This window comes from Ahaetulla prasina, chromosome 14 (genome assembly GCF_028640845.1).
Source record: "Ahaetulla prasina isolate Xishuangbanna chromosome 14, ASM2864084v1, whole genome shotgun sequence".
NCBI lineage: Eukaryota > Metazoa > Chordata > Lepidosauria > Squamata > Colubridae > Ahaetulla > Ahaetulla prasina.
The window spans coordinates 7482067-7507614 of NC_080552.1; the positions used below are offsets into that span (position 1 = coordinate 7482067).

A 25548-nucleotide genomic window follows, 5' to 3' on the forward strand; every position below is an offset into this window, starting at 1 on the left:
TTTGTTTGAATTGCAAGGAAGCTGCCCTCAGCAGGCCAATTATGAGAGGAAAAATACATTATTAGTTGAGCCAGGGCTTCCCAAGTTATCCCTTCTACATGTAATGAAAAATGGAATTACCTTTCAGATAATAATCCTAGGTGAGGATTAATTTTAATTAAACTGTTGTGAATGTGAAGCCAAAATCCAGAGATCAGAGGTAGTTTAAGCTAGGTCTTTAAGTGTTTTCATTCTCCAAAGTTTGTTTTAATATTCCTGATTCATTCATTCATTCATTCATTCATTCATAAAATCACCCAGTTTTGGAATGGTTTCCCTTTTATATCGCAAAAGAATTGCTACAGAAGTGGAAATTGGTAATACACCTGAAGTCATAATATGCACAGATTTATGTTAATACTCCACATAACTGTATTTTTTTATATATCACTTCAGGAGTTCAATCTCCCCCTTCCTCTCCCTCTCCCTCCCCCTCCTCATCAAACTTCTGGAGTGAGCACTGATACTGCATTCTAACCACTGCACAACCATGTATATGTATAATTATGTATATGCATGCCTGGGCATGGGTGTATGTATGTGTATATTTATATATGTATATAAATATATAAATGAATATATGTATATCAGAGTAGGTTTCAGCAGGTTCTGACCAGTTCTGGAGAACCGGTAGCATAAATTTTGAGTAGTTCGGAGAACCGGTAAATACCACCTCTGACTGGCCCCGCCCCCATCTATTCTCTGCCTCCCAAGTTGGAGCTGATCGGGAAGAAATGGAGATTTCGCGGTAACTTTCCCCTGGACTGGGGAGGGAATGGTGATTTTACAGTATTCTTCCCCTGGAGTGAGGTGGGAATGGAGATTTTACAGTATCCTTCCCCTGCCACGCCTACCAAACGACGCCCATAAAGCCATGCCACGCCCACCAAGCAACACCCACAGAACCGGTAGTAAAAAATTTTGAAACTCACCACTGATGTATATATGTGTGGGGGTATGTATGTATGTATATTCTTTTGAGAGCAGGCCTCAGAATTTCATTTTTTATGTGTGTTTCTCCTGTCCTCTCCACTTCTCTCCCCTCATCTCCCTTCTCCTCTCCTCTCCTCTCCTCTCCTCTCCTCTCCTCTTCCCCATCCTCTCCTCCTTTCCCCTCTCCTGTCCTCTTCTCTTCCCTCTCCTCTCCTCGCCTCGCCTCTCCTCCCTTCCCTTCCCCTCTCTCCTTCCCTCTCCTCCCCCTCCTCTCTTCCCTCTCGTCTCCTCTCCCCTCTTCCCTCTCCTCTCCTCTCCTCCCTTCCCCACTCCTCTCCTTCCCTCTCCTCCCTTCCCTTCCCTTCCCTTCCCCTCTCCTCTCCTTCCTCTCTTCTCATCTGAATAGATAATGCCAACCCCATTAAACAGTAAACCTTGGAATGAAAATAGGACTTATGGAATGTGTTCCTTTTCTTGAGATTGTAATCTAGCAGAGAAATGGGGGCTTTCAATTTTCCTGGAGCAGCAAATTTTATACTAGTCAACCAAGGGAATGTTTCATATTTGTAATTGTCCTGTGCAACATGAATCCTCTCTATTTCTGCTGATGCACACTCCAAAGAGAGAATTTTGCTATTAACAGTGTCAGGGAAAAAATAGCCATCGCTAACAGAGAAATAAAAACAGCTTAATTATGTATGCAGTTCTACAATTAAACTAATTGTTCATCTGCTGCAAAAACAGACATTCATTGCATTCTGTATTATCAATGGCGAACATGATGCTCAATTAATACTATTGTGGAAACCAATGTGCAAGTGATATAAAATGATTAGAGCCGTGCAGAAATCCCTATTTGAATTTTTCTTTTTCAATGTGGTTTGGAGAATAACTTGGTAGGCATAGAACATAGAATAATAGGATTGAAAAGATCTTGGGGGTCTTCTACTCCAACCCTTTGCTCAAGGAGGAGACCCTAGACCATTCTGGACAAATGCTGTCCAGGCTCTTTTTCAAAACCTCCAGTAAGGGAGCACCTACAATTTCTGGAGGCAAGCTATTCAACTGATTAATTGTCCTCACTATTTGGAAATTTCTCCTTAGTTCTAGGTTGCTTCTCTCCTTGATTAGTTTCCATCCATTTCTTCTCTTCCTGATTTCTGGTGGTTTGGAAAATAGGTTGACTCCCTCTTCTTTGTGGCAGCCCCTCAGATATTGGAACACTGCTGTCATGTCTTCCCTAGTCCTTCTTTTCACTAGACTGGACAAACCCAATTCCTGCAACAATTCTTTATATGTTCTAGTCTCTAGCCCCCTAATCATCTTTGTTGCTCTTCTCTGCACCCTTTCCAGAGTCTCTTTATGGAATAGGTCAATCCCCTCTTCTCTGTGACAGCCCCTCAAGTACCAGAAGACAATTATCTTCGTCAACTTCCGGACCTCCGAACCTTCCGTCGTGAGCTTAAAACACATTTATTCATCTGCGCAGGACTGGATTAGATTTTAAATTTATACTGGTTTTAATGGGTTTTATTATTTATATTGCTTTTTAATAATTCGGCTATGTAGAATAAGTTTTTTAATTGTTATTTTAGTCTGTATTTATATGTACTTTTTACTTGCCTGTGAACCGCCCTGAGTCCCTAGGGAGATAGGGCGGTATATAAATGTGAAAATAAAATAATAAATATAAATAAATAAATTATCCCCGCTAGATGTCTATGGAGATTCTCGGCATCCAGGTCATGGTTGTCCCAAAGATGCTTTTTCAAAATTGTACATCAAATGGTTTTGCCTCCAGCCGCCTAATCATCTTTGTTGCTCTTCTCTGCACTCTTCCTAGGACAGCGATGATGAAACTTTTTGGGACAAAGTGCCCAAATCAGAATGCACACGCATGCATGTGTATGCACCAAAGCATCGGAAACCTGAAAACCAGCTGGCCATTGTTCATGCACACACCGGCCACCTGATCTTTGGGTTTCTAGCACACACATGTGCACCAGCCAGCTGGTCTTTGCGCACACTGGAGTGCCAGAAACCAAAAGATCAGGTGGCCGGTGCACACATGAGCAAAAACCAGCTGGTCTTTGGGTTTCCGGTGCTCCAGCACTCCAGATATTGCTTAAACATGACAGAAGAGCAGCTAGGAAAATGAAGTCTCTCTCGATGTTAACTAAGGAAAATAATCCATGTTCTTGATATGTTGGGAACTCTCATACCCCAGCAACAGATGTATAACGTTGACTATTTCAAGGATGTGGACAACTCTAGGTCAGCAACATTTATAACCATAACCACAAATTGTTCCAAAGGTGCTGTTTTCAAGAAGCAATTGGACTTTCTGGTTTTTCTTTGAAGACGTTTCATTTCTCATCCAAGAAGCTTCTTCAGCTCTGACTGTCTGGTGGGGAATTGAAGGATTTACACTCCTAGCAGACAGCTGGTCATTTGCATCCTTTTAGAGAGCCGTTGAGGTTACTTGGAGGTTTATCTGTGTCCTCAGGGTCACCTGAGTGGTGCAAATGAGTGTGGAGCCTTCTGGGAACCGTTGAAAGGACTGTGTTGTAGATTGGAGATATATGATGTCATATCCCGCCCCCTCTGTTGAGAGAGGGTTGTTCAATTTTGACATAGATGGTCTCTTTCAACCCTCTTTCAAACCAGCGGTCCTCTCTGTCTGAAATGCAAACTCTGATGTCTTCAAAAAGAGTGGCCTTTGTCTTTTAAATGCAGATAGACTGCTGAATCTAGTCCTGATGGGTTGATTCTCCTATGTTGTTCCATGCATTTGGGAAGTGGTTGTTTTGTTTCCCCAATGTAAGATCTGCACATGGCTCATTACATTGTATTGCATCTATCACATTGCTCAGTTTATGTCTGGATGTTTTATCCTTGGGGTGGACAAGCTTCTGCCTTAGTGCATTCTTGGGTTTGAAGTGTTGGCTGAATATCCTCCTGCACACACACACACACACACACACACACACATACACACACACACACACAAAATATGCCAGACTGATAAAATATGCAAGTAGTCCTCAACTCACAACAGTTTGTTTAGTGACAGTTCAAAGTTGAAACAGCACTAAAAAAACTGTCTGTATAACTGTCTTTCACGCTTACAACTCCCCATGGTCACATGATCAAAATTCAGCCGCTTGGCAGCTGACTCATATTTATGACGGTTGCAGTGTCCCAGGGTGATCATCTTTTGTCACCTTGTGACAAGCAAAATCGATTCACTTAAGAACTGTGGCAAGAAAGATCATAAAATGGGACAAACCTGACTTAACCAATGCCTCACTTAAGGAATCAAAATGTTGGGTTCAATTGTGGTTAAGTTCAAGGACTACCTGTAACCACAACTGTTGCATGGGAAGATTTTCTCTGTTCCTTGCAGTAGTAAGGAAGGAGCTTTGAAAGTAAAGTTCTCTGCAGATATGCATGCACACGTGTGGACAAACATCTACACTCACACAAAATATGCCAGGAGGAAAACATGTAATGATAATCATAACATACAAGGGCCGGATAGCTCAGCCTGGTAAGGCCTGTTATTAAGAACACAGAAGCCTGCAATTACTGCAGGTTCAAGCCCGGCCCAAGGTTGACTCAGCCTTCCATCCTTTATAAGGTAGGTAAAATGAGGACCCAGATTGTTGGGGGGGCAATAAGTTGACTTTGTAAAAATATACAAATAGAATGAGACTATTGCCTTATACACTGTAAGCCGCCCTGAGTCTTTGGAGAAGGGCGGGGTATAAATGTAAACAAAAAAAAAAAATGATAATGCCTACAAAAAAGCTTCAGGCTTAATATGGCTTCCAAAGCTGACAAACTTACTATGACAAACTTACTATGATAATGATCCACCATGATTGTTGTATATGTACATTGAGAGCTTATGCACCGGATGCAAATTCCTTGTCTTTTTTTCACTAACTTTTTTCCACTGCCACTGTTACAAAGTTGTAACTTTGAATGGTCACTGAACCAATGGCTGAAAATCAAAGATTACCTGTATGCTATGAGCTTTTGCATTTTCTTTTGCAAAGAAAAAAATATATGATTGCTGGTGTGGGAAGACTCCTCCCCACCCCAGCCCAACCTCAAGAATAAAATATTTTGGGGGATATTAAAAAGGCAGGATAGAATATTTCCCCTAAAGGAGAAATGGGAAAAATCTTAAGGGAGGCAGATACCAGTTTCCCTGCCCCAAGCAGAAACTGAGGAGCCCAGCTTTTACAAATGCAGATTTGGTGGCATCCATTCAGAAAGACTGGGTCTGACAGAGACTCCTGATAAGCAATACAATTAGGCAAGCAAAAGAGCGACAAGATTAGCTCAGACAAACAGCTAGGATTTGCATTTCCCCTTTTGCCTATAGAGCCAGCCCTGACCCCTATATGACCCCAGAGGAATCTGACAACAGCCAATAGAATATTAAAGAACATATTCTTGCACAGGAACAGGAAGCTCAAATACGAAGGCCAAAGAAGGTATAAAAACCCCACCCACTCTCATCTCCAGCACCACAAACCCTGCTGGTTCTGCTTCATCAATAAACCTCTCTTCCCAATCAGCCTCCATGTTGTTTCCAGCATCTTTCTCCCAGCTTGGAACTGAACCAGACAGATTTTTCTTCCAACACTGGCTATCACAAGGCATGTCGCCTACAAAAAAAACTGGTAACAGGAGGAACTGTCTAAGCAATAAAGAGGCAGAGAACTGAGTGGTGAGGAGGAGAGCATCAACTACTCCTTTGTGTAGGGAAACACTTGTCCATCAAGCTAAGGTTTTTTTCAAAAATGAAGGGACTGAATTGCTTTCTAGAAATTAATCTATTTGTAGCTAGAGGCCAAATATCTCGTGATGCATCATACATAATCAGCCTCTACACTTTCAAAAATAATCAAGGAGATTAATGTCTACTTTATTAGCCTGAAGTATTTGCAATGGAGGGCTCATTTACGCTAGCCACTTCACAGATCCTCAACAAGAATTTCTTAAGATACCCAAATGATACTTTGGGTGGCATTTTCAGTGTTTCTAGAGTAAGAGAAAGGAAAAAAGGAAAAAAGGAAAAAGGGAAGGGAAAGGAAGGGAAGGGAAGGGAAGGGAAGGGAAAGGAAAGGAAGGGAAAGGAAGGAAAACAAGGGAAGGGAAGGGAAGGAAAGGAAAGGAAAGGAAAGGAAAGGAAAGGAAAGGAAAAGAAAAAGAGATGAAGGGAAAGGGAAGGGGAAGGGGAAGGGGAAGGGAAGGGGAAGGGAAGGGAAGGGAAGGAAAAAGCAACCAGACTCCAACCAGTCGGAATTATTTTTTTTGCAAATACTTCTGAGGTTGAAATGATTCTACAACTTTAATATCAGCTTGTAGCATCTTTGCTGCATCATAGAATTTGTTGTCATACTTCCTTGTAATTGCTATACAATTACAGTCTGGTTGGATAATAAGTGCAGGAGGCCGTTGCGGTAGAAAATGGAGCCCGGGAGGGCCACGTGCTGCACCTGGCCCTCCAGAGCTCCATTTTTGCTGCCAGAGGTACCACGAGCCGGTCCGTTGCTGCTTCCAGGGCAGCCCCATGGGCCAGATCTAACCACTCACAGGCTGGATCTGACACACGGGCCTTGAGTTTGACACCCCTCTCCAGTAGTGGGTTTCTAATTTTTTTACTACTGGTTCTGTGAGTGTGCCTTGGTGGGCATGGCATGGCTTGGTGGGTGTGGCAGAGGAAGTATATTGTAAAATCTCCATTCCCTCCCCACTCCAGGGGAAGGATACTGTAAAATCCCCATTTCCTCCCAATCAGCTGGGATTCGGGAGGCAGAGAATAGATGGGAGATGGGCCAGTCAGATTTTTTACTACCAGCTCTCCGAATTACTCAAAATTTCTGCTACCGGTTCTCCAGAACTGGTCAGAATCTGCTGAAACCAACCTCTGCCCCTTTCTTAGAAAATTAAAGAACGACCTTTTTGCCGGGATCATTAACTGAATCACTACAGTTATTCAATCAATCACGCAGTTGTTAGTGAATCCAACTTCCCCCATTGACTTTGCTTGTTGAAAGCTGGATGGGAAGATCACAAATGGTAATCACATGACTGTGGGAGGCTGCTACTGTCATAAATATACGCTGGTTGCTAAGCACCTGAATTTTGATCACATGCCTCTGAGAATGCCCCGATGGCCATAAGCGCGAGGAAAGTTGTAAGTCGCTGGTTTTTTTTTTTTTCTTTAGAGGCATTGTAAATTTCAACAAGTCGCTGAAATGGATGTTTGCAAGTTGATCATTTCCTGAACAATAATTGCGGCATTTCACATTAATAAAATAATCTTGGAAATGTTTCCAGAAGGAATTAAGAATAGAATAGAATAGAATAGAATAGAATAGAATAGAATAGAATAGAATAGAATAGAATAGAATAGAATAGAATAGAATAATTTATTGGCCAAGTGTGATTGGACACACAAGGAATTTGTCTTGGTGCAGATGCTCTCAGTGTACATAAAAGAAAAGATACCTTCATCAAGGTACAGCACTTACAACACTTAATGATAGTCATAGGGTACAAATTTAACACTTAATGATACGGCACTTAATAAAGAAGTTATAAAATACCCTGAGATTAATAAAGAAGTTATAAAATACCCTGAAAACTTTTTCAGAGGGGGAAAATAAAAAACTTTCAGGTAATTGGAGGACCAATATTTGAAAGCAATTTTGCAATCTCCTTTTTTGTAATTTGAACCGACTGATTTAGATTCTAGTTTCTAGAACCAACAGAAAACAAAATAGCTCCATTAGCTCTCTGACAACCCTTCCAATATTTGAAGACAGATATCATGTCACTTCTTAATCCTCTCTCTTTCGGGACAAATAGCACGTCAGTCAACTTATCTTTATCATCCAAAGCTAATGCTGTAGATAAACTAAAGCTTCAACAACCCCCCCCCCAAAAAAAAAAGTAACCCTAATTTTGTGCAACTCTTTTCAGGTGGAGAAATCAAGGTGGCAATTTTCAGCGTTTTCTCCCAATGAAGGGAAAAATTCTTGACCGGGATGCCCTATGCACGGTCACTCACGCTCTTGTTACCTCCCGCCTGGATTATTGCAATGCTCTCTACATGGGGCTCCCCTTGAAGAGCACCCGGAGGCTGCAGTTAGTTCAGAATGCGGCTGCGCGGGTGATAGAGGGAGCCACAAGTGGCTCCCACATAACACCACTCCTGCGCAGACTGCACTGGCTGCCTGTGGCCTTCCGGATGCACTTCAAGGTGTTGGTCACTACCTTTAAAGCGCTCCATGGCTTAGGGCCAGGGTACTTACGGGACCGCCTTCTGCTACCGAATACCTCCCACCGTCCCGTACGCTCACACAGAGAGGGGCTTCTCAGGGTGCCGTCCTCCAAGCAATGTCGGCTGGCGGCCCCCAGGGGAAGGTCCTTCTCTGTGGGGGCTCCTACCCTCTGGAACGAACTTCCCCCTGGATTACGCCAACTGCCTGACCTTCGGACCTTTCGCCGTGAGCTCAAGACCTATTTATTCATCCGTGCGGGACTGGCTTCGTGATTTTTAAATTTTATAATTTTATATTTTTAGAGAGTTTAATTTTAATAGGATATTGTTTTATATCTCAGCCCATATATAATAAGTTTTTTAATTGTTGTTTTAATTGTATATTGTTCTATTTTTTATTATGGCTTTGAACCACCCTGAGTCCTTCGGGAGAAGGGCGGTATAAAAATAAATAAATAAATAAATAAATAAATAAAGGAAGGTGGGGGGAGAAAATGTTCACCACTGTAAGGGATCTTTCTCTTTTTTTAAACAAGTGATGAGGAAAGTCTAAATCAAAATCCCAGCAGGTTGCTATGCCCAGTGGCTAGAAAAAGATGCTTTGAGAAGATGCAACATGTTTTTTCAGAGACATTGCAGATCTTCTTCTTCTTCTTCTTCTTCTTCTTCTTCTTCTTCTTCTTCTTCTTCTTCTTCTTCTTCTTCTTCTTCTTCTTCTTCTTCTTCTTCCTCTCCTCCTCCTCCTCCTCCTCCTCCTCCTCCTCCTCCTCCTCCTCCTCCTCCTCCTCCTCCTCCTCCTCCTCCTCCTCCTTTTTTAAAAAAGCAAGGCAGTATAAGAAAGATGCCCTGAAGTATCTAAGCTCTTTGGTCAATTCAAATTAATGTTGACATCAAGGGCGAAATCCAGATTTTACTTTAAATTGTGAAAATGTTTGTCTTCCTCCAGCTTACAAGGCTTAAGAAATGCCTTTTCTCTTCTCCTCATTTCAAAAAGCTCGCACATCAAGGTCAGACTTGAAGGCATGAGTTTGGAGAGTCCCCTAACACAACAAACCGGCTGAACCCCAGGGAAAATAATGAAAGTGAGTCTTTAAGGAGAGTTTAGAGGAAAATGAGCTGGTTTAGCCTTGAGAAAAGAAATGATTGTTTTCTTCCCTTCAGCTGAACGGATGTTACACAGAAAGAGGTCAGGAGTTCTCTTGTTCCAGGGTGCAGGACATGGATTAATGGTTTTAAGTCACAGATCCTGAAAGCTAGGAAATAATTGCAAGGTTCCGTTACAGCCCATCTCAATAAACTCTAGCTTTAGTTTTCTATAGAAGAAAATATTTCTACCTCCCGGGATCAGCTGTAGAGTCCTCGGTGCTGTCTGAGCTGGCTGGTTGTTTTCCTGCAGACGTTTCATAACCCAACTAGGTAATGTTATCAGTCTAGAAGGGAGTGCGGTTTGCTCTCTGTTTTCAGTTTTCCTGTGGAGGTGATGCTTTTCGTCTAGTGTACCTGGAGGATCTGACATCAGTTTTGGAAACCTGGTTGGGCTTCACCTCCCCACTTTCTCACACCGCAGTGAATTAGGGAAGGGTCTTGCCTGAAATGTTTCCAAATATTTACCCTGCTTCCCAAATCTTCGGAGAATATTTCAAACTTCTTTTCCTAGGCTGCATGTTTCTGTCAAGGTCGCTCTCTTACAGTTGAGCATGGCCTGGCTGAAATTTGTAATCTTGATTACAAAACACTGATTCTTAGTGTTTTTCCGAGCTTGGTTGAGTTAGGATTAGGGTTAGGGCAGGGGTCCCCAGACCATGACCTATTCAGAACTGGGCCATGTGAGTGGTGGGCTGGGGTGCACACGTGCACGCAGAGATCAACTTACATGAGTGGCGGGCCGGCACACATGCACACTGCTCAACATGCGCAAATTAAGCTATGCGTGCATGCACACTGGGCTGCTACTCGTGCAAGTTGAGCTGTGTGCCCTCACACTTGTGCACCGGCCTACCCCTCACGTGGCCTGGTTCCCCTCTCCCCGCTCCCCATCAGACTGTCAAGCCACAATGGTTGGAGACCGCTCGGTTAGTGTTAGAGTTAGGGGTTGGGTTAGGGTTAAAGGTAAAGGTAAAGTTTCCCCTTGCACATATGTGCTAGTCGTTCCTGACTCTAGGGGGCGGTGCTCATCTCCATTTCAAAGCCGAAGAGCCAGCACTGTCCGAAGACGTCTCCGAGGTCATGTGGCTGGCATGACTCAATGCCAAAGGAGCACGGAACGCTGTTCCCTTCCCACCAAAGGTGGTCCCTATTTTTCTACTTGCATTTTTTAAGTGCTTTCGAACTGCTAGGTTGGCAGAAGCTGGGAGAAGTCACGGGAGCTCACCCTGTTATGCGGCACTAGAGATTCAAACTGCTGAACTGCCGATCTTTCGATCGACAAACTCAGCATCTTAACCACTAAGCAACCACATCCCTTGGGTTAGGGTTAGGCTACGGTTAACGCTAAGGTGTGGGTTAGACTTCTTTCCCTGCAGACTTTTCACGACCAGGGTCAGTAACAATATGCTCTCTTCCTCCTCATCTTTTAATTCTAAATAATTATGCTTTGTCATATGCAGTCAGCCAGATGTTCATTATTGTTATTATTTATTGTTTTAATATTTTACTGGCTTTTACGGTTTGTAAGTTTGTTCAGGGTTGCCATCACTCTGCTAAACAAATAATTCCCTCAACACTATCAAACTATTACTAAATCTGCACTACTATTAATCTTCTCATTGTTCCCATCACCCATCTCCTTCCACTTATGACTATAAGTTTGTTGCTTGTATCCTTACAATTTATATTGATTGTTTCCTAATATGATTTAATTGTTTATTTGTACCGTATGACTATCATTAAGTGTTGTACTTTAGAATTCTTGAGGAATGTATTTTTTCTTTTATGTACACTGAGAGGATATGCACCAAAGACAAATTCATTGCGTCCAATCACACTTGGCCAATAAAGAATTCTCTGTTTGTCTGTCTGTCTGTTGTCAGCCATGCAGCCTGCAGAATTCTGGGAGCTAAAGTTCCATGTATCTTAAAGTTGCTGAAATTGAGAAGTACCTGTCAAAATGCAACCTTCCTATTTTACAATTATACATCAAACTTCAAGTGACTATCTGAACAACAGATATATATTTTTTTAGGGGGGGTGTCTTTGCAGGAAATATATTTGGTAAGACAAATATATTTGCATATAAATAAATAAATATCTTTACATAGCGTGCCTACCATTCCTGTCCTAATGTTCCCTTTGGTTGTATTCATTTTGTGTGGTTATTTCATGCTTATACTTATCTATATTGTTGTGTTTTGACAAAATAAATAAATAAATAAATAAAGACAACTCAACAGTGGTAGTTACATTTTCCCAAAGACAACAATTTTCACAGGAGTTGATTTTTTTAAAAAAAACCATCTCCAGTCTACTCAGCAAGTCAGCTGAGGTCAGAACTGACCACACTATTTCTTTCCACACCAGGGAATTTGATGTGACCCATTTAAGAAGCCAACTATGATCACCCCACAAGGGTTTCGAGCCTCTTTCTTGTGTGCAGTTCCCAATTGTTGGGATTTGACAATGATTAAGATAATGATATCATCACACATAAGCTCTCACAGGGAATTACCATTACGGCATGGCGGAAGGGCTTGGTAGCTTCAGAGACAATGAGGGTGGTGCTGGAAGGAATATATCTTCCCAGAAGTTTCAACTTGGCTGAAAAGGTCAAAAGTGGAGTCTGAAGCTAAGAATAACCCATAATGGGGATGTGGACAGCTAAAACAAATCCATCTAAAAGGAACTCATAAATCAAACTCAGAAGATGGCAATAGTAAGCTTCTTCTGTACTTCTGGAATACTGGAACCAAGTTTGATCACCATACTACAAAAAAAAAATGTTGAGACTTTGGAAAAAGTTCAAAGAGCAACTAAGATGATCAAAGGCTTGGCGACTAAAGCATGCAAAGAACAGCTGCAGGATTTGGGTCTGGCTAGTCTAGAGAAAAGAAGGACTAGGGGTGACATGATAGCAGTATTCTAGTATTTGAGGGGCTGCCACAAAGAAGAGGGGGGTCAAATTATTCTCCAAAGCACCTGAAGGCAGGAGAAGGAACAATGGTTGGAAACTGATCAAAAAGAGAAGCAGCCTGTAATTAAGGAGAAACTTCCTAACAGTGAGGACAATTAATCAGTAGAACAGCTTGGCCTTCAGAAATCGTGGGCGCTCCATCATTGGAGGTTTTTAAGAAGAGACTGGACAGTCACTTGTCTGAAATGGCATAGCTTATAAATGATAATTTTAAATGATATAGCTGAAATGATATAGATATATGATATATCCAGCTCTATTCTATTCCATTCCATTCCATTCCAGTCCAGTCCAGTCCAGTCCAGTCCAGTCTAGTCTAGTCTAGGCTATATTCCATTCCAGTCCAGTCCAGTCTATATTCCATTCCATTCCATTCCATTCCATTCCATTCCATTCCATTCCATTATTCTATTCTATTCTATTCTATTCTATTCTATTCTATTCTATTCTATTCTATTCTATTCTATTCTATTCTATTCTATTCTATTTGACTCCATCTATTCTATTCCATTCCATTCCATTCCATTCCATTCCACTCCACTCCACTCCACTCCACTCCACTCCACTCCTTCTATTCTATTCTATTCTATTCTATTCTATTCTATTCTATTCTATTCTATTCTATTCTATTCTATTCCATACCACTCCACTCCACTCCACTCCACTCCACTCCACTCCACTCCACTCCATCTATTCTATTCTATTCTATTCTATTCTATTCTATTCTATTCTATTCTATTCTATTCTATTCTATTCTATTCTATTCCATTCCATTCCATTCCACTCCACTCCACTCCACTCCATCTATTCTATTCTATTCTATTCTATTCTATTCTATTCTATTCTATTCTATTCTATTCTATTCTATTCTATTCTATTCTATTCTATTCTTGTCCCTAGATTAAACCCCAGATGACTCTATGAAATTATCGAGAGTCAAATGCAAGTGAGATTTCACTTACTTTTAATTGAATTATGAGACTGTACTTTTACAGCAGCTCCTGCAAGTTTGTTTTGTTTTCGGTGGATTTTATCATAATTTCATCCTGCCTTATGCTCATTTTGCTGCCTTCACGGTAATCTATTGCTTCGCTCAGGTTTATGGTTTGTTACATTATAAAATGTAATGGCTTTTTTTTTTTATTGGGCTTTGTTTTCTAAGCCACCTTAATTATTTTGCACATGAACAGAAAAGGAAAATGAAATTAGGAACATAGAAATTTAAGAAGCTACTTAATACCAAGTTGGTTCATTGTTTCACTGGGTTCAATATTGCATAATACTTTAGAACTCAAGCAGACCTTTATAATTTTCAGCAGAATCCCCATTTTCCATGGAAATCTAAATTATCTGACCAGGAGGACTGTGATGAAGAAAGAAATCAATTCATAAGACAACAGGAGAGAAAACTATTAGCAAGAGTCTAAGTGCCATAGATATTTCAAATTTCAAACCTAAATGAGTGAACTTTCATCATATATTGCATATACGTGTTTGTATGTAAGCCGATTTATGTGTGCATTAATATTCATCTTAAATTTGTGCATCTCAGAATCTTCTTCAGCTCCCAAGAAGCCTTGGTCAGGGATTTGGTGGATCCAAATTTAAGCCATCACAATCTCGTCCCCCTATCTACTGCATAATTCTGGTGGTTGTAAAATGGGATGCAAGGAAAATATACTGTCTTGAGCTATCAGAGCAAGGCAAATATGTAAAAAAAAAAAAAAATAAGGAAGGAAGCATCTAGAGGAAGGAAGACAAATAAGAGAGCTGGAAGTAGAAACATATAACTGAGGAAATTGAGTATGTCTAGTTTAATGAAAAGAAGGAGTAAGGGAGACATGATAGCAGTGTTCCAATATCTCAGGGGCTGCCCCAAAGAAGAGGGAGTCAAGCTATTCTCCAAAGCACTTGATGGCAGGACAAGAAGCAATGGGTGGAAACTAATCAAGGAGAGAAGCAACTTAGAACTAAGGAAAAGTTTCCTAACAATGAGAACAGCTTGCCTTCAAAAGTAGTAGGTGCTCCATCACTGGAGGCTTTTAAGAGGAGCCTGGACAGTTATTTGTCTGAAATGGTGTTTGGACATGATGGTGACCATTTTTTGGACCGAGTTCCCAAAGCGCGCATGTGTATGCAAATGCGCACACGAGTGCCCAAACCCCAAAAATGCAATGCACGCACGTCCCCCGCATATGCCCCACTCCCCGCGCATGTGCAACAGAGACTCGATTACCAGCTGGCTGATGAGAGGCATGTGCAGATGCGTAGCAGAGCTGAACTCGGGCAACGGCTCACGTGTCCACAGAGAGGGCTCGGCATGCCACCTGTGGCACGGGTGCCATAGGTTCATCATCACGGGTGTAGGGTCTCCTGCTTTAGCAGGGGATTGGACTAGAAGACCTCCAAGGTCCCTTCCAATTCTGTTATTTTATTGTGTTTTTTTACTGGTAGCACAGAGTAGGAACCTGCTCCTGCTTGGACTTGGATTTTGAATGGGTCATCAAAAGGGCCAGCTTGGTTCTGATGCTTACCCAGAGTATACATTATTTAAAATCAAGCATTTTATACAATCACGCCTTCCTCTGTAGATTTCTTTGCTGAATGAATGGGTTCTAAACGCCTATCGGTATGCTCAGCAGAGTCTTCTTTAAAAATTGAACTTCTCATCTTACTCCTCCTGTAAGAAAGCTGAGTTCTCGACTTACAACTGTAATTGTAATTATGAGCCACAGTGGCGCAGTGGTTAGAGTGCAGTACTGCAGGCTACTTCTGCTGACTACCGGCTGCCTACAATTTGGCAGTTTGAATGTCACCAGGCTCAAGGTTGACTCAGCCTTCCATCCTTCCGAGGTGGATAAAATGAGGACCCAGATTAGATTAGAGAGGGCTGTAAAGCAATGGTGAAACCTGAACCGGTTTACTACCGGTTCGCTGGCTGCGCATTCGAGGTGCGCATCCGTGCGTGTGTAGTGCATGCCAAAAGGAGTCTTGGGGTAAGTAGAACAGCATGCGCGGGGTGTGTGTGATCAGCTGTGACACGCGATCATCAGAGCCTCTTTTTTTACTTTTTTAAAGCATTTTTACTACTTGTGCCGGTGAACCGGTAGTAAAAAAATGCTTAAAACGTAAAAAAAAAAAAAAAAAAAAGTTCCGACAATTGTGCGCTTCTGACATGATTGTTGGATTTATTTATTTTTTTACATTTTTTACTACTGGTTCGGCGAAACAGTAGCCTTTTTTTACTACCGGTTCAGGCGAACCGGACTGAACTGGGAGCATTTCATCCCTGCTGTAAAGCACTGTCAAGCAGTATATAAGTCTAAGTGCTATTGCTATTGAGCCCAGAATTACAATCATAAGTTGTATGTGTTATTAAGCAGGTCATCATGTGACTGACACAATTTTATGACATTTTTATGGCAGTGAATGTCGCAATTGTTAAGTGAACCTATTGTTTGCAATGGTGTGTGTGTGTGTGTGTGTGTGTGTGTGTGTGTGTGTATGTGTGTGTGTGTAAAGCAGAAGTAAACACCAGGTTCCTGCAAAAAAAAAAACACATCCTAAATAACTGGAACATTGTAAACAGCGGTAAACGTGGATTGGTTATAGGGTGCCCAAAATCACATGACCAGGGGGATTTCAAAACATCTGGGTTGTAAGTATCTTGTTTATGCTCCATCATGACCTCAAACAGTCACTAAGTGGGCTGTTCTGCTACTTGCAATAATCCTAGGAGATCTGTCTTAGGCCTCCAAACAACCAGACTATGAGTAGATAGATAAAAACCTTCAACTATGGAAGTCAACATGTCTATATGCTTCCCACAGATGAGAAGGACACCGTATTGTGGAGAGCAATATACACAAATACAGCACATGTGTGAAGTAAACCTGACACAGAATTAGAAAGGAAACCCATAATCATAAAATATATTAAGGTGTTGACGGAATAGGCCTCTACACAAGCTCTAAAGCCTTGTTCTGTAATCCAAAATGCTTCACGACCATACAATCCAAGTAGTGCTTTGACGACACAACCACAGCCTTATCCTTTTGACATATACGATATGACTGTGACCAACACCTTGATGTTGTTGTTTTTTATCTCCCATGTGCACCCTTGCAGCCACACAATCAAAAATTCTGTCCATCAATGCATCTATTTCTCATCTCCTGAAAATATAGTTAACCAGTTTAAACACTGTGTCAGGGTTCCAAGTAACACCCCCAATGAAAGAATACTCCAAGGCTAAACGCTCCTCAAAGTTCCACTTAATGAGAGATGTCATATGGGCACATCTAGGAAAACCCAAATCCAAAAGCTTCCAGGTTTTCCTCACCCAAAGGAAAGTCCGAGTCCCTGCCCAGCACCCACATGTCCACCACATGGTCCAATCAAAGTACTGTCCCACCTGGAGATGCCTCCCAGTCACACCACTCCAGGTGCAGGGCAAGATGTCCTTGACTCTCTGAGAAAGGAATGTTATTATGACTACATATCACCCATGCTCCATACAATCCCCCATCCCCAGTTTCCCACAGCACTAAATGTGGCAGGCCTGAAGATCCAATGCAAAAGATGGCTTCCAGGCCTGACCCACCGATTTAGACAAAGTTCATTCCTCCATGCAATACAAACCAGGTCCCGGTAAAAACTTCTGTCGTATCAAAATCATTTCTGCTGAAATCTACGCTGTGTTTTTTTTTTAAAAAATCACACCCAGGATGGATGTGGAGACCGGCCAAAATTTACCCTGAATCAAATCTCAGAATCGAAATTCATCAAATATCTGTTTCCGCTAGGAAGGACAGGCCATTCCATTAGGCTCCTAAAACGAACACCAGGCCCAGGACTCTGTCTGCTGAGGTTTCGGAAAACGAATAGTATATTTTAAAGGAGAAAGTCGGAAAAATAAAACGAAAAAAAACCTACTTACGGTGGCTGTGCCTGAGACAGTTTGTGCATTTGTGTCACTTGTGTTTGGTTCGGAGTGCGTCGGCGCAGGCGGGTACAGATTTAACGTGTGCTCTGTAACCGTGGTTTGCCCGGAGTAGTCGGGGGTCGGGTGAGGATGGGGACCAGTGTAGTCTCCTGGGATGCCATTTTGAGGAGGCGCAAACTGGGCGGAGGCGTAAGGCTGGGCCATCGTTTCAGGGGGCGCAGTGGCTTCCTGATTACCCTGTGGAAACACAAAACAACGGGAGAGAAAATTGAGCGGGGTTTGGCTTTGTAAAGATGAATGCGTCTCTGAAGGTGCTTCATCACATTTCTGTCCAGCTGCTCTTCCCTGCTGGGATCTCCACTAGAAGGGCCATTAGTCATCCATCTGCAGGAAGGAGCTGAGCTGCCACTGGTTTTACTCACAAATAAGGTTTCCTGGGGAAATCACACCACTTTTTAACTCAGCATCTTTGGTTTCTCAACCCAATCCAGCGGTAAAATAACGTCATTCCAATAATGTCCAACAACTTACACTGTCCTTATCAACAAAATTGTGTTCGTCTCTGTTTGTGATAGAGGTGGGCTTTACGGAATAGCCGGAAGGCAAGTTTACTGCCAGTTGTATAAGACTGCAGTTAATTGCGTAAAGAGTACCGGTAATTTTGAAATTATCAGTAAAATTTTAAATCTTGTAGTGTGTGACAAACAAAGCAGAAATATAACAATCCTACAGACAGAGTATTTATGGTGTCCTCTTTTTAAAAACTACAGGAATATGCTTTCCTATGAAATGGAAGTCAAATAATTTGATTTTCAGATTTCATTTTTTCCTCTGTCTTTGCTTAGTCCAACAAATATCTAGTAATAGCTGAATATTATGAATATACACTGTGGAATATTTAAACATTACCAGAAAAACAACAGTCTATACTGCAAAACTATCAGTGAATGAAGATTCTATAGCAATCATCAAAACTTTAAAAATAAATAAATTGGATTTTTAAAGCTGTTTTTAAACCGTGAAGGAACAAGACATCCTGGTTTCCTGCCATACTATTATTTATCGCTATTACGTAGATAATAATATAGGAATTGAAGCCCTCCCCTCTGTGACACTATGTTTACGGTGTTTTATACTTTCAACAACTTGTATGCAAAATCTCCCAAATTATGCTCTGGTACAAATCAACTAAAGTTTCCATCAACACATCACCTAAAAAAAAATGAATCTGAATTTCTTTTCAAATGGCCCATAAAGCGGGATTGGAAATATGAAATCGATATTGTCCATTGGGTTCATGAAGTTTGCCAGGCTCCTTGAATCAATGGAAATTCTTATTACAGATAGATAGATAGATAGACAGACAGACAGACAGACAGACAGACAGACAGAGAGAGGGAGGGAGGGAGGGAGGGAGGGAGGGAGGGAGGGAGGGAGGGATGGATGGATGGATGGATGGAGGGATGGATGGATGGAGGGATGGATGGAGGGATGGAATGAATAACGGGCAGATGATTGATTGATTGATCGATGGCTCAATAGATAGATTGGATGGATGGACTGACAGATTATAGCAGGTTGAAGAGAGACAGCAAAATAGAAAGACAGAGAGACAGAATGGATGGATGGATGGAAGGATGGATGGATGGATGGATGGATGGACAGATGAGATGATAGCAAGCTGAATAGATAGATGATAGATAGATAGATAGATAGATAGATAGATAGATAGATAGATAGATAGATAGACAGACAGACAGACAAACAGATAGATATAGAGGTACAATGGATGGATGGATGGATGGATGAACATATTGATTGACAGATGATAACAAGCTGGATGGCTGGATGGCTGGATGGAGATAGATATTTCTCTATCTCTATCATCTGTAGCTCTAGCTGTATCTATCCAACTCATCTATCTGGACAGATGTTACAAAGGAAAACCCCAGCATCAGTGTCTTCTTTATTTATAAAGAACACTTCTGATTCCCACATAAGCTCTTCAGGGAAAAACAGGTTGAGATAGGAACAGAGAATTTCAGGTGGGCATTATGTCTGAAAGGATATAGCCTTATGTAGAAATTTAAACCCAACACAATCTAGTCCCGTGTTTCTTAACCTTGCCAGCTTGGGGATGTGTAGACTGCAACTGTCACAATTCCCCAGACTGACAACATGCTGCTGGAATGTTTAACCTCTCTATGCAATCTGACGAAGGGAGCTGTTAATTTTTTATTATTATTATTATTATTATTATTATTATTATTATTATTATTATTATTATTATTATTATTATTATTATTATTATTTATTGACTTTCTAGGCCGCCCTTCTCCCGAAGGACTCAGGGCGGTGTACAGCCAGGCTAAAAAACATACACAATATACAATTTAAAACTAAACTAAGAAACTTATTACACAATTGGCCGAGAAATTAAAATATTTAAAATCTAAAAACCCCAATTTAAAACATAAATAGAATTTAAAATTTAAAAACTAAACAGTTTAAAAAGTTTAAGCCAGCCCCGCGCGAATAAACAAATGTTTTCAATTCGCGGTGAAAGGTCCAAAGGTCAGGTATTTAGCGTAAACCAGGGGGAAGTTCATTCCAAAGAGTAGGAGCCCCCACAGAGAAGGATCTTCCCCTGGGGGCCGCCAGCCGACATTGTTTGGCGGACGGCACCCTGAGAAGTCCCTCTCTGTGAGAGCGTACGGGACGGTGGGAGGCATGAGGTAACAGCAGGCGGTCCCGTAAGTTTGTTAATGGCAAAGGGGCTACTAGACTTTTTCCAAGTATAAACCAGTAATTTTAAGTACAAGGCATTTTAAAAATAAAAGCGTTCATTTAAAATACGAGCAGTTTGGGTTTTCATCAAAAAGCAAGTCAGCCCTAAACTTGATGCTAGCAGCAAGCCGTATCAAACAAACTGCAATCAAACAGGGTCAACCGTTTTATTTACATAATGCTTTCTAACAGTGATAATAATAATTTAATACGATTAAACAACAACATCTGCCTATCCTGGGTTTTTGTTTTTGTTTTGTTTTGTTTTTTGGGAAGGATTCCATAAGTGAACAAAAATGCCAAATTCAATCAGATCATTTGGCTGACTGGGCAACCAACTAGAATAATTTATTAATCTTGTATGCTGCCCAACTTAAATCGGTATGCTATCCAACTCGGTGGCTCAAAACAATCAAACAAAGAAATTACAATAAAACCAATGTTATATTTAGCCACGTGGGCCCTGGCTCCATTATGTATTGTCTGAAGGTTGATGCCAGACACTTGGAACTATGAATATTATTATTGTTATTGTTGTTGTTGTTGTTGTTATTCGGTGTAAATCCTGTAATATTAATTAGTATCAATGCAATCCTAAATTGCATTAGAGGGTTACAATCAAGATCAAGTGAGGAACTAATACCACTGTATAAAGCCCTAGTAAGACCACATCTAGAATACTGCATCCAGTTTTGGTCCCCACGCTATACAAAATATGTTGAGACTCTAGAAAGTGTGCAGAAAAGAGCAATCAAGATGATTAGGGGACTGGATGTGAAAACATACAGTGAACTGTTGCAAGTACTTGGCATGGCTAGTCTAGTGAAGAGAAGGACCAGGGGAGACAGGATAGCAGTCTTCTAATGTTTGAGGGCCTGCCACAGAGATGAGGGGGTCAAGCAATTTTCCAGAGCACCCAAAAGCCAGACAAGGAATAATGGATCAAGGAGAAGATTCAACTAAGCTGATCAAAGAGAGATTCAACCCAGAAATAAGGAGAAATTTTCTGACAGTGAGAACGATCAACCAATGGAACAGAAGTTTCCTTCAGAAGTTGTGGGAGCTTCAATCGCTGGAAGCTTTCAAGAAGAGACTGGACTGCCATCTGTCAGAAATGGTGTAGGGACTCCTGCTTGGGCAAGGAGTTGGACTAGAAGACCTAAAAGGTCCCTTCCAACTCTGTTAATTTATTTATCTGAATCAAAGTATTTTCCCCCAACAGCTACACTCATCCAGATAGCATTTTTGAAGCTTCAAACCATCTCCATGGCAGCATTTCATGAGAGTCATCTTGAAGCACTTGCAGAAAATTTCACACATCCTCACTCCAAGTTAACCTCCTCTTTTTTCCCAATGAAGAGGAGTGGGGAAACCCTGCTACACTTAAACAAAATGGGAATGAATACTTGTTGCAATCAAGTAGACCAGTGTATCTCTCTCTACCTTTGCCACTTTAAGATAAGCGGACTTGAATTCTGGGAGTTGAAGTCCACTCATCTTAAAGTGGACTTCACCTCATCTTAAAGTGGACTTAAAGCCTCTTGATGCGGGTGAAGGAGGAGAGTGCAAAAGTTGGCTTGAAACTCAACATTAAGAAAACTAAGATCATGGCACCTGGCCCTCTCAATTCCTGGCAGATAGATGGGGAAGAAATGGAGGCAGTAACAGATTTTATTTTCCTGGGCTCCAAGGTCACCGCAGATGGGGACTGCAGCCAAGAAATTAAAAGACGCTTGCTCCTCGGGCGGAAAGTTGTGGCAAAGTTAGACAGTGTACTAAAAAACAGAGACATCACCCTGCCAACAAAAGAGTGTATAGTCAATGCCATGGTTTTCCCAGTCACAATGTATGACTGTCAAAGTTGGACCATAAAGAAGGCTGAGCGCTAAAGAATTGAGACCTTTGAACTATGGTGCTGGAGAAGACTCCTGTGAGTCCCTTGAACTGCACGGCAATCCAACCGGTCAGTTCTAGAGGAGATCAACCCTGACTGCTCTTTAGAAGGCCAGATCCTGAAGAGGAAACACAAATATTCTGGCCACCTAATGAGAAGGAAGGACTCACTGGAGAAGAGCCTAATGCTGGGAAAGATTGAGGGCAAAAGAAGAAGGGGACGACAGAGGTGGCTGGATGGAGTCACTGAAGCAGTCGGTGTGAGCTTAAATGGACTTCGGGGGATGGTAGAGGATAGGAAGGCCTGGAGGAATATCATCCATGGGGTTGCGATGTATCAGACACAACTTCGGAACTAATGACAACAACAATTGAAAAGTGGCCATGGTTGAGAAACACTGATGTGGACAAAATCTGAGTCCACTGGTTGAAACTGATAATTTTCCAGTTGCGTCAAAAATCAACAACTGTTTCTGAGAAACTGGACCAAGACAATCGGGAAATAAAGAGTTGACAAAGGGAGGTTTGGAGGAGAGTGGGAAATTGACTTATTCCATTTAACTGGGGAACAAGTCCATCTGGAGTTTTTTGGGGAAGATACAATGGCTTTGAAGATTGGATTTATTGTACTCAATCAACCAGCAATTGATAAGTGAACTTTCTGAACTTTTTTTGAACTTTTACCATCTGGCAGATGGTACAGGATGATAAAAACAAGGACAAATAGGCTGAAAAACAGCTTCTATCCCAGGGCAGTAATTGTATTGAATTCTACTCTATAGTGCAATTCTAATGCAATATCAGGTTTTCAATTCAATTGTATAGAATGTGAAGGATGTGTGGTTTTGTTTTATTTTTATCGTTATAATGTACACTGAAGATGGCATTTAATTTTGTTGCACGAGGTGCAATGACAATATAGTAAACTTAACTTAAGTGATGGTTTCATTAAATAAATGAGGATATTTGATCCAGGACCAATCAAGGTTAATTGTTGGGATGATTTTGGATAGTTAAGAAGCCGTGGTAAATTTTCTATGAGTTGATTACAATGATAGCTTGTTAACGGAAGGTTTTGGAACTTCAATTTTGTCTGTGTTTTATTATTAATAATTTGTATTACTTGTATATAACACTTTATTATCATTGTTCTTCCGGTTAACTATTGTGTTATTAATCTATATATATAAAAGTGAAAACCACTCATGCCATAATCATGAAATCTCCAGAATCGTAAAGCCTACAAACTTGAAATTTGCCACAAATTTGCCTCTTGGCTTCTAGGTGCTCACTAAGAAAGGATTTTTCAAAATGACCATCAGAGCATTAGTATTTCCTATATTATTATTAACACGCTGTGATGCTAAGAAGTTCTATTTCCCCTCCTCACCTGAAAAGAAATCTGTTTCAAATGCAAAACACAAGCAGAGGAGAGGAGTTTCACTTTCAGTTTCACTTTCACAGCAGGAAGCAGCTTTACTACAGAACAATTGAGCTAAGCCACGCCCAGCCTCCTTCCTGTCTCCTTCTTTTCACAAAGCAAATACTGTTTGAGTTTCCAAACACCCCTCAACTCTCTGACACTGACAGGATGCTGGACAGATGAATACCGATGGATGCTGTGGGCTGGGACATTCTACTCCCCGTCCCCCTCTGTTCCAACAGTTTCATTATATTAACACACTCTGATGCTACGGAGTTACACATCTTACATTAAGTTGCAGGCTGTAAGTGTCAATTTACCAAGCCCAAGCACATAGTTTTGCAGCGAAGCATGGGCATCTAGCTAGTATAGTATATAGATGACAGGCTACCATTTGGTAAATTGATTTAGTAGTTTTAAATTCTTTTGGCTTGTTTCTCAAAGGGTGGCAAACTTACATTGTTATATTATATTAATCAGGATCCAACTAGGGTGGACATTATGTGTATATGTGTTAGTCCTTTTTTTTTTTAAAAAGAACTTTTTTTCTTTAATATGTTGTCTACTCTGTTTTTGCTTTTTTTGTCCTTTTTAAACAATATTTTGGTGTTTTGTACTTTAACTTTTCTTGAATAAAAAAATAAAATAAAATACGGGGAACAAAAGAATGAAAGTCACCAATTTTTTTTTCCAGGCAAAACGGTATAGAGAGAAAAAAATAGTAGTAGGGAATTTACAACTAGGTGCACTTTGTCCTAAAGAGTTTAATGCTACCTTGAGTTCCAGAGACCCCCCACACACACTGTTTCTCATTTACAATGACATCCTTTGCACAACCATCAGATTAATATTCCTCGCATTCCTTCTTTGTGCTAATTACACCTCATATTTAATTAAGAGCAGAAAGTATTGGTAAGATTCCTTAACAGGTGACTTCAAACTTGTTCTACTTCAAAGACAGTAATATAATATCCTCCCGCAAGAAAAGCACATCAGCTAGATATGGGTATGGGACTATAGTTCCTGGACCTGCCACAACTGAGGAGAAAAGGGGTCGAACATACCAAATATTTCACATTTTATAAAGGCTGTGCACATACAGTCCTTGCCTTACAACTGCAATTGAGCCTAACATTTATGTTATTAAGTGAGACGTTTAAGTGACTTTTGCTCCGCTTTACGACCTTTCTTGCCACGATCGCTAAGTGAATCCAGGCAGCTGATAAGTCAGCAACTCAGTTGTTAAGTGAATCTGGCTTCCCCACTGATTTTGCTTGTCAGAAGGTCGTAAAAAGTGATCATGTGACTCTGGGACGTTGCATCCGTCATAAATATGAACCAGTTGCCAAGCGTCTGTATTTTGATCACATGATCCTGGGGAATGCTGCAAAGGTTGTAAGGGTGAAAAATGGTCATAAGTCACATTTTTCAACGCCATTGTCACTTTGAACGGTCACTCAATGAAGTGTTGTAAGTCAAGGATTATCTGTGTGTGCAAGCAGGCCCCCGCCCGCTAGAATGAACATCACAGAGAGCAAAGGAATGCAGGCAGTTCTCGCTGTACAACTGTAATTGAGCCTGCAACTTCGGCTGTAAGTCGGGATGCTTGTGACCGCACAACCACACCTGATTTTGCGATCTATTTTGCAGGGGGTTGTAAAATGAATGTGGCACTCCTTAAGCAAAAGGGTGGGGTTTTTTTGCCAGAAACAAAAATGTTCTGACTTAGGCTTCCTGAGACAGTAAAAAGCACACAATTAGTCCCAAACACCCTCTTTTTATTTCAACGGGTGTGAATTCTGTTCATTCACAGTCTGTGATGAGTCACAAAGAGTTGGTAAAGAGTCCGACAGAAGTCTGCCACAGTCCTTCGGGATAAGGCTGATAAGCACCCATCTTTATCTCCACTGATGGGCAATTAGCTTTGCAAGGCCACATGGAGTACATAGTCAAAACGGAGCTTCAGAATTTAAACCGACCAGAACAAACAAAGTTGCTTCCTACAAAGGCTCATGCACCTTCACTCCTCCTTTATGTCTTATGGGAGGGTCCAATCATCTCCAAGCCCTACTCCCAAGTCGTCCCTTTTATTTTAACTG

General features: G+C 41.1%; 1 protein-coding gene across 3 annotated transcripts in view; it reads right to left on the reverse strand.

Moving 5' to 3' along the window:
• RBFOX1 (RNA binding fox-1 homolog 1) overlaps positions 1-25548 on the reverse strand; it is a 634773-nt gene that overhangs the window by 258684 nt on the left and 350541 nt on the right. For all 3 annotated transcript variants that reach the window (XM_058157660.1, XM_058157659.1, XM_058157658.1), the window contains exon 2: positions 17341-17583. In XM_058157660.1, the coding sequence (XP_058013643.1) occupies positions 17341-17583 (243 nt within the window). The remainder of the gene's footprint in view (positions 1-17340; positions 17584-25548) is intronic.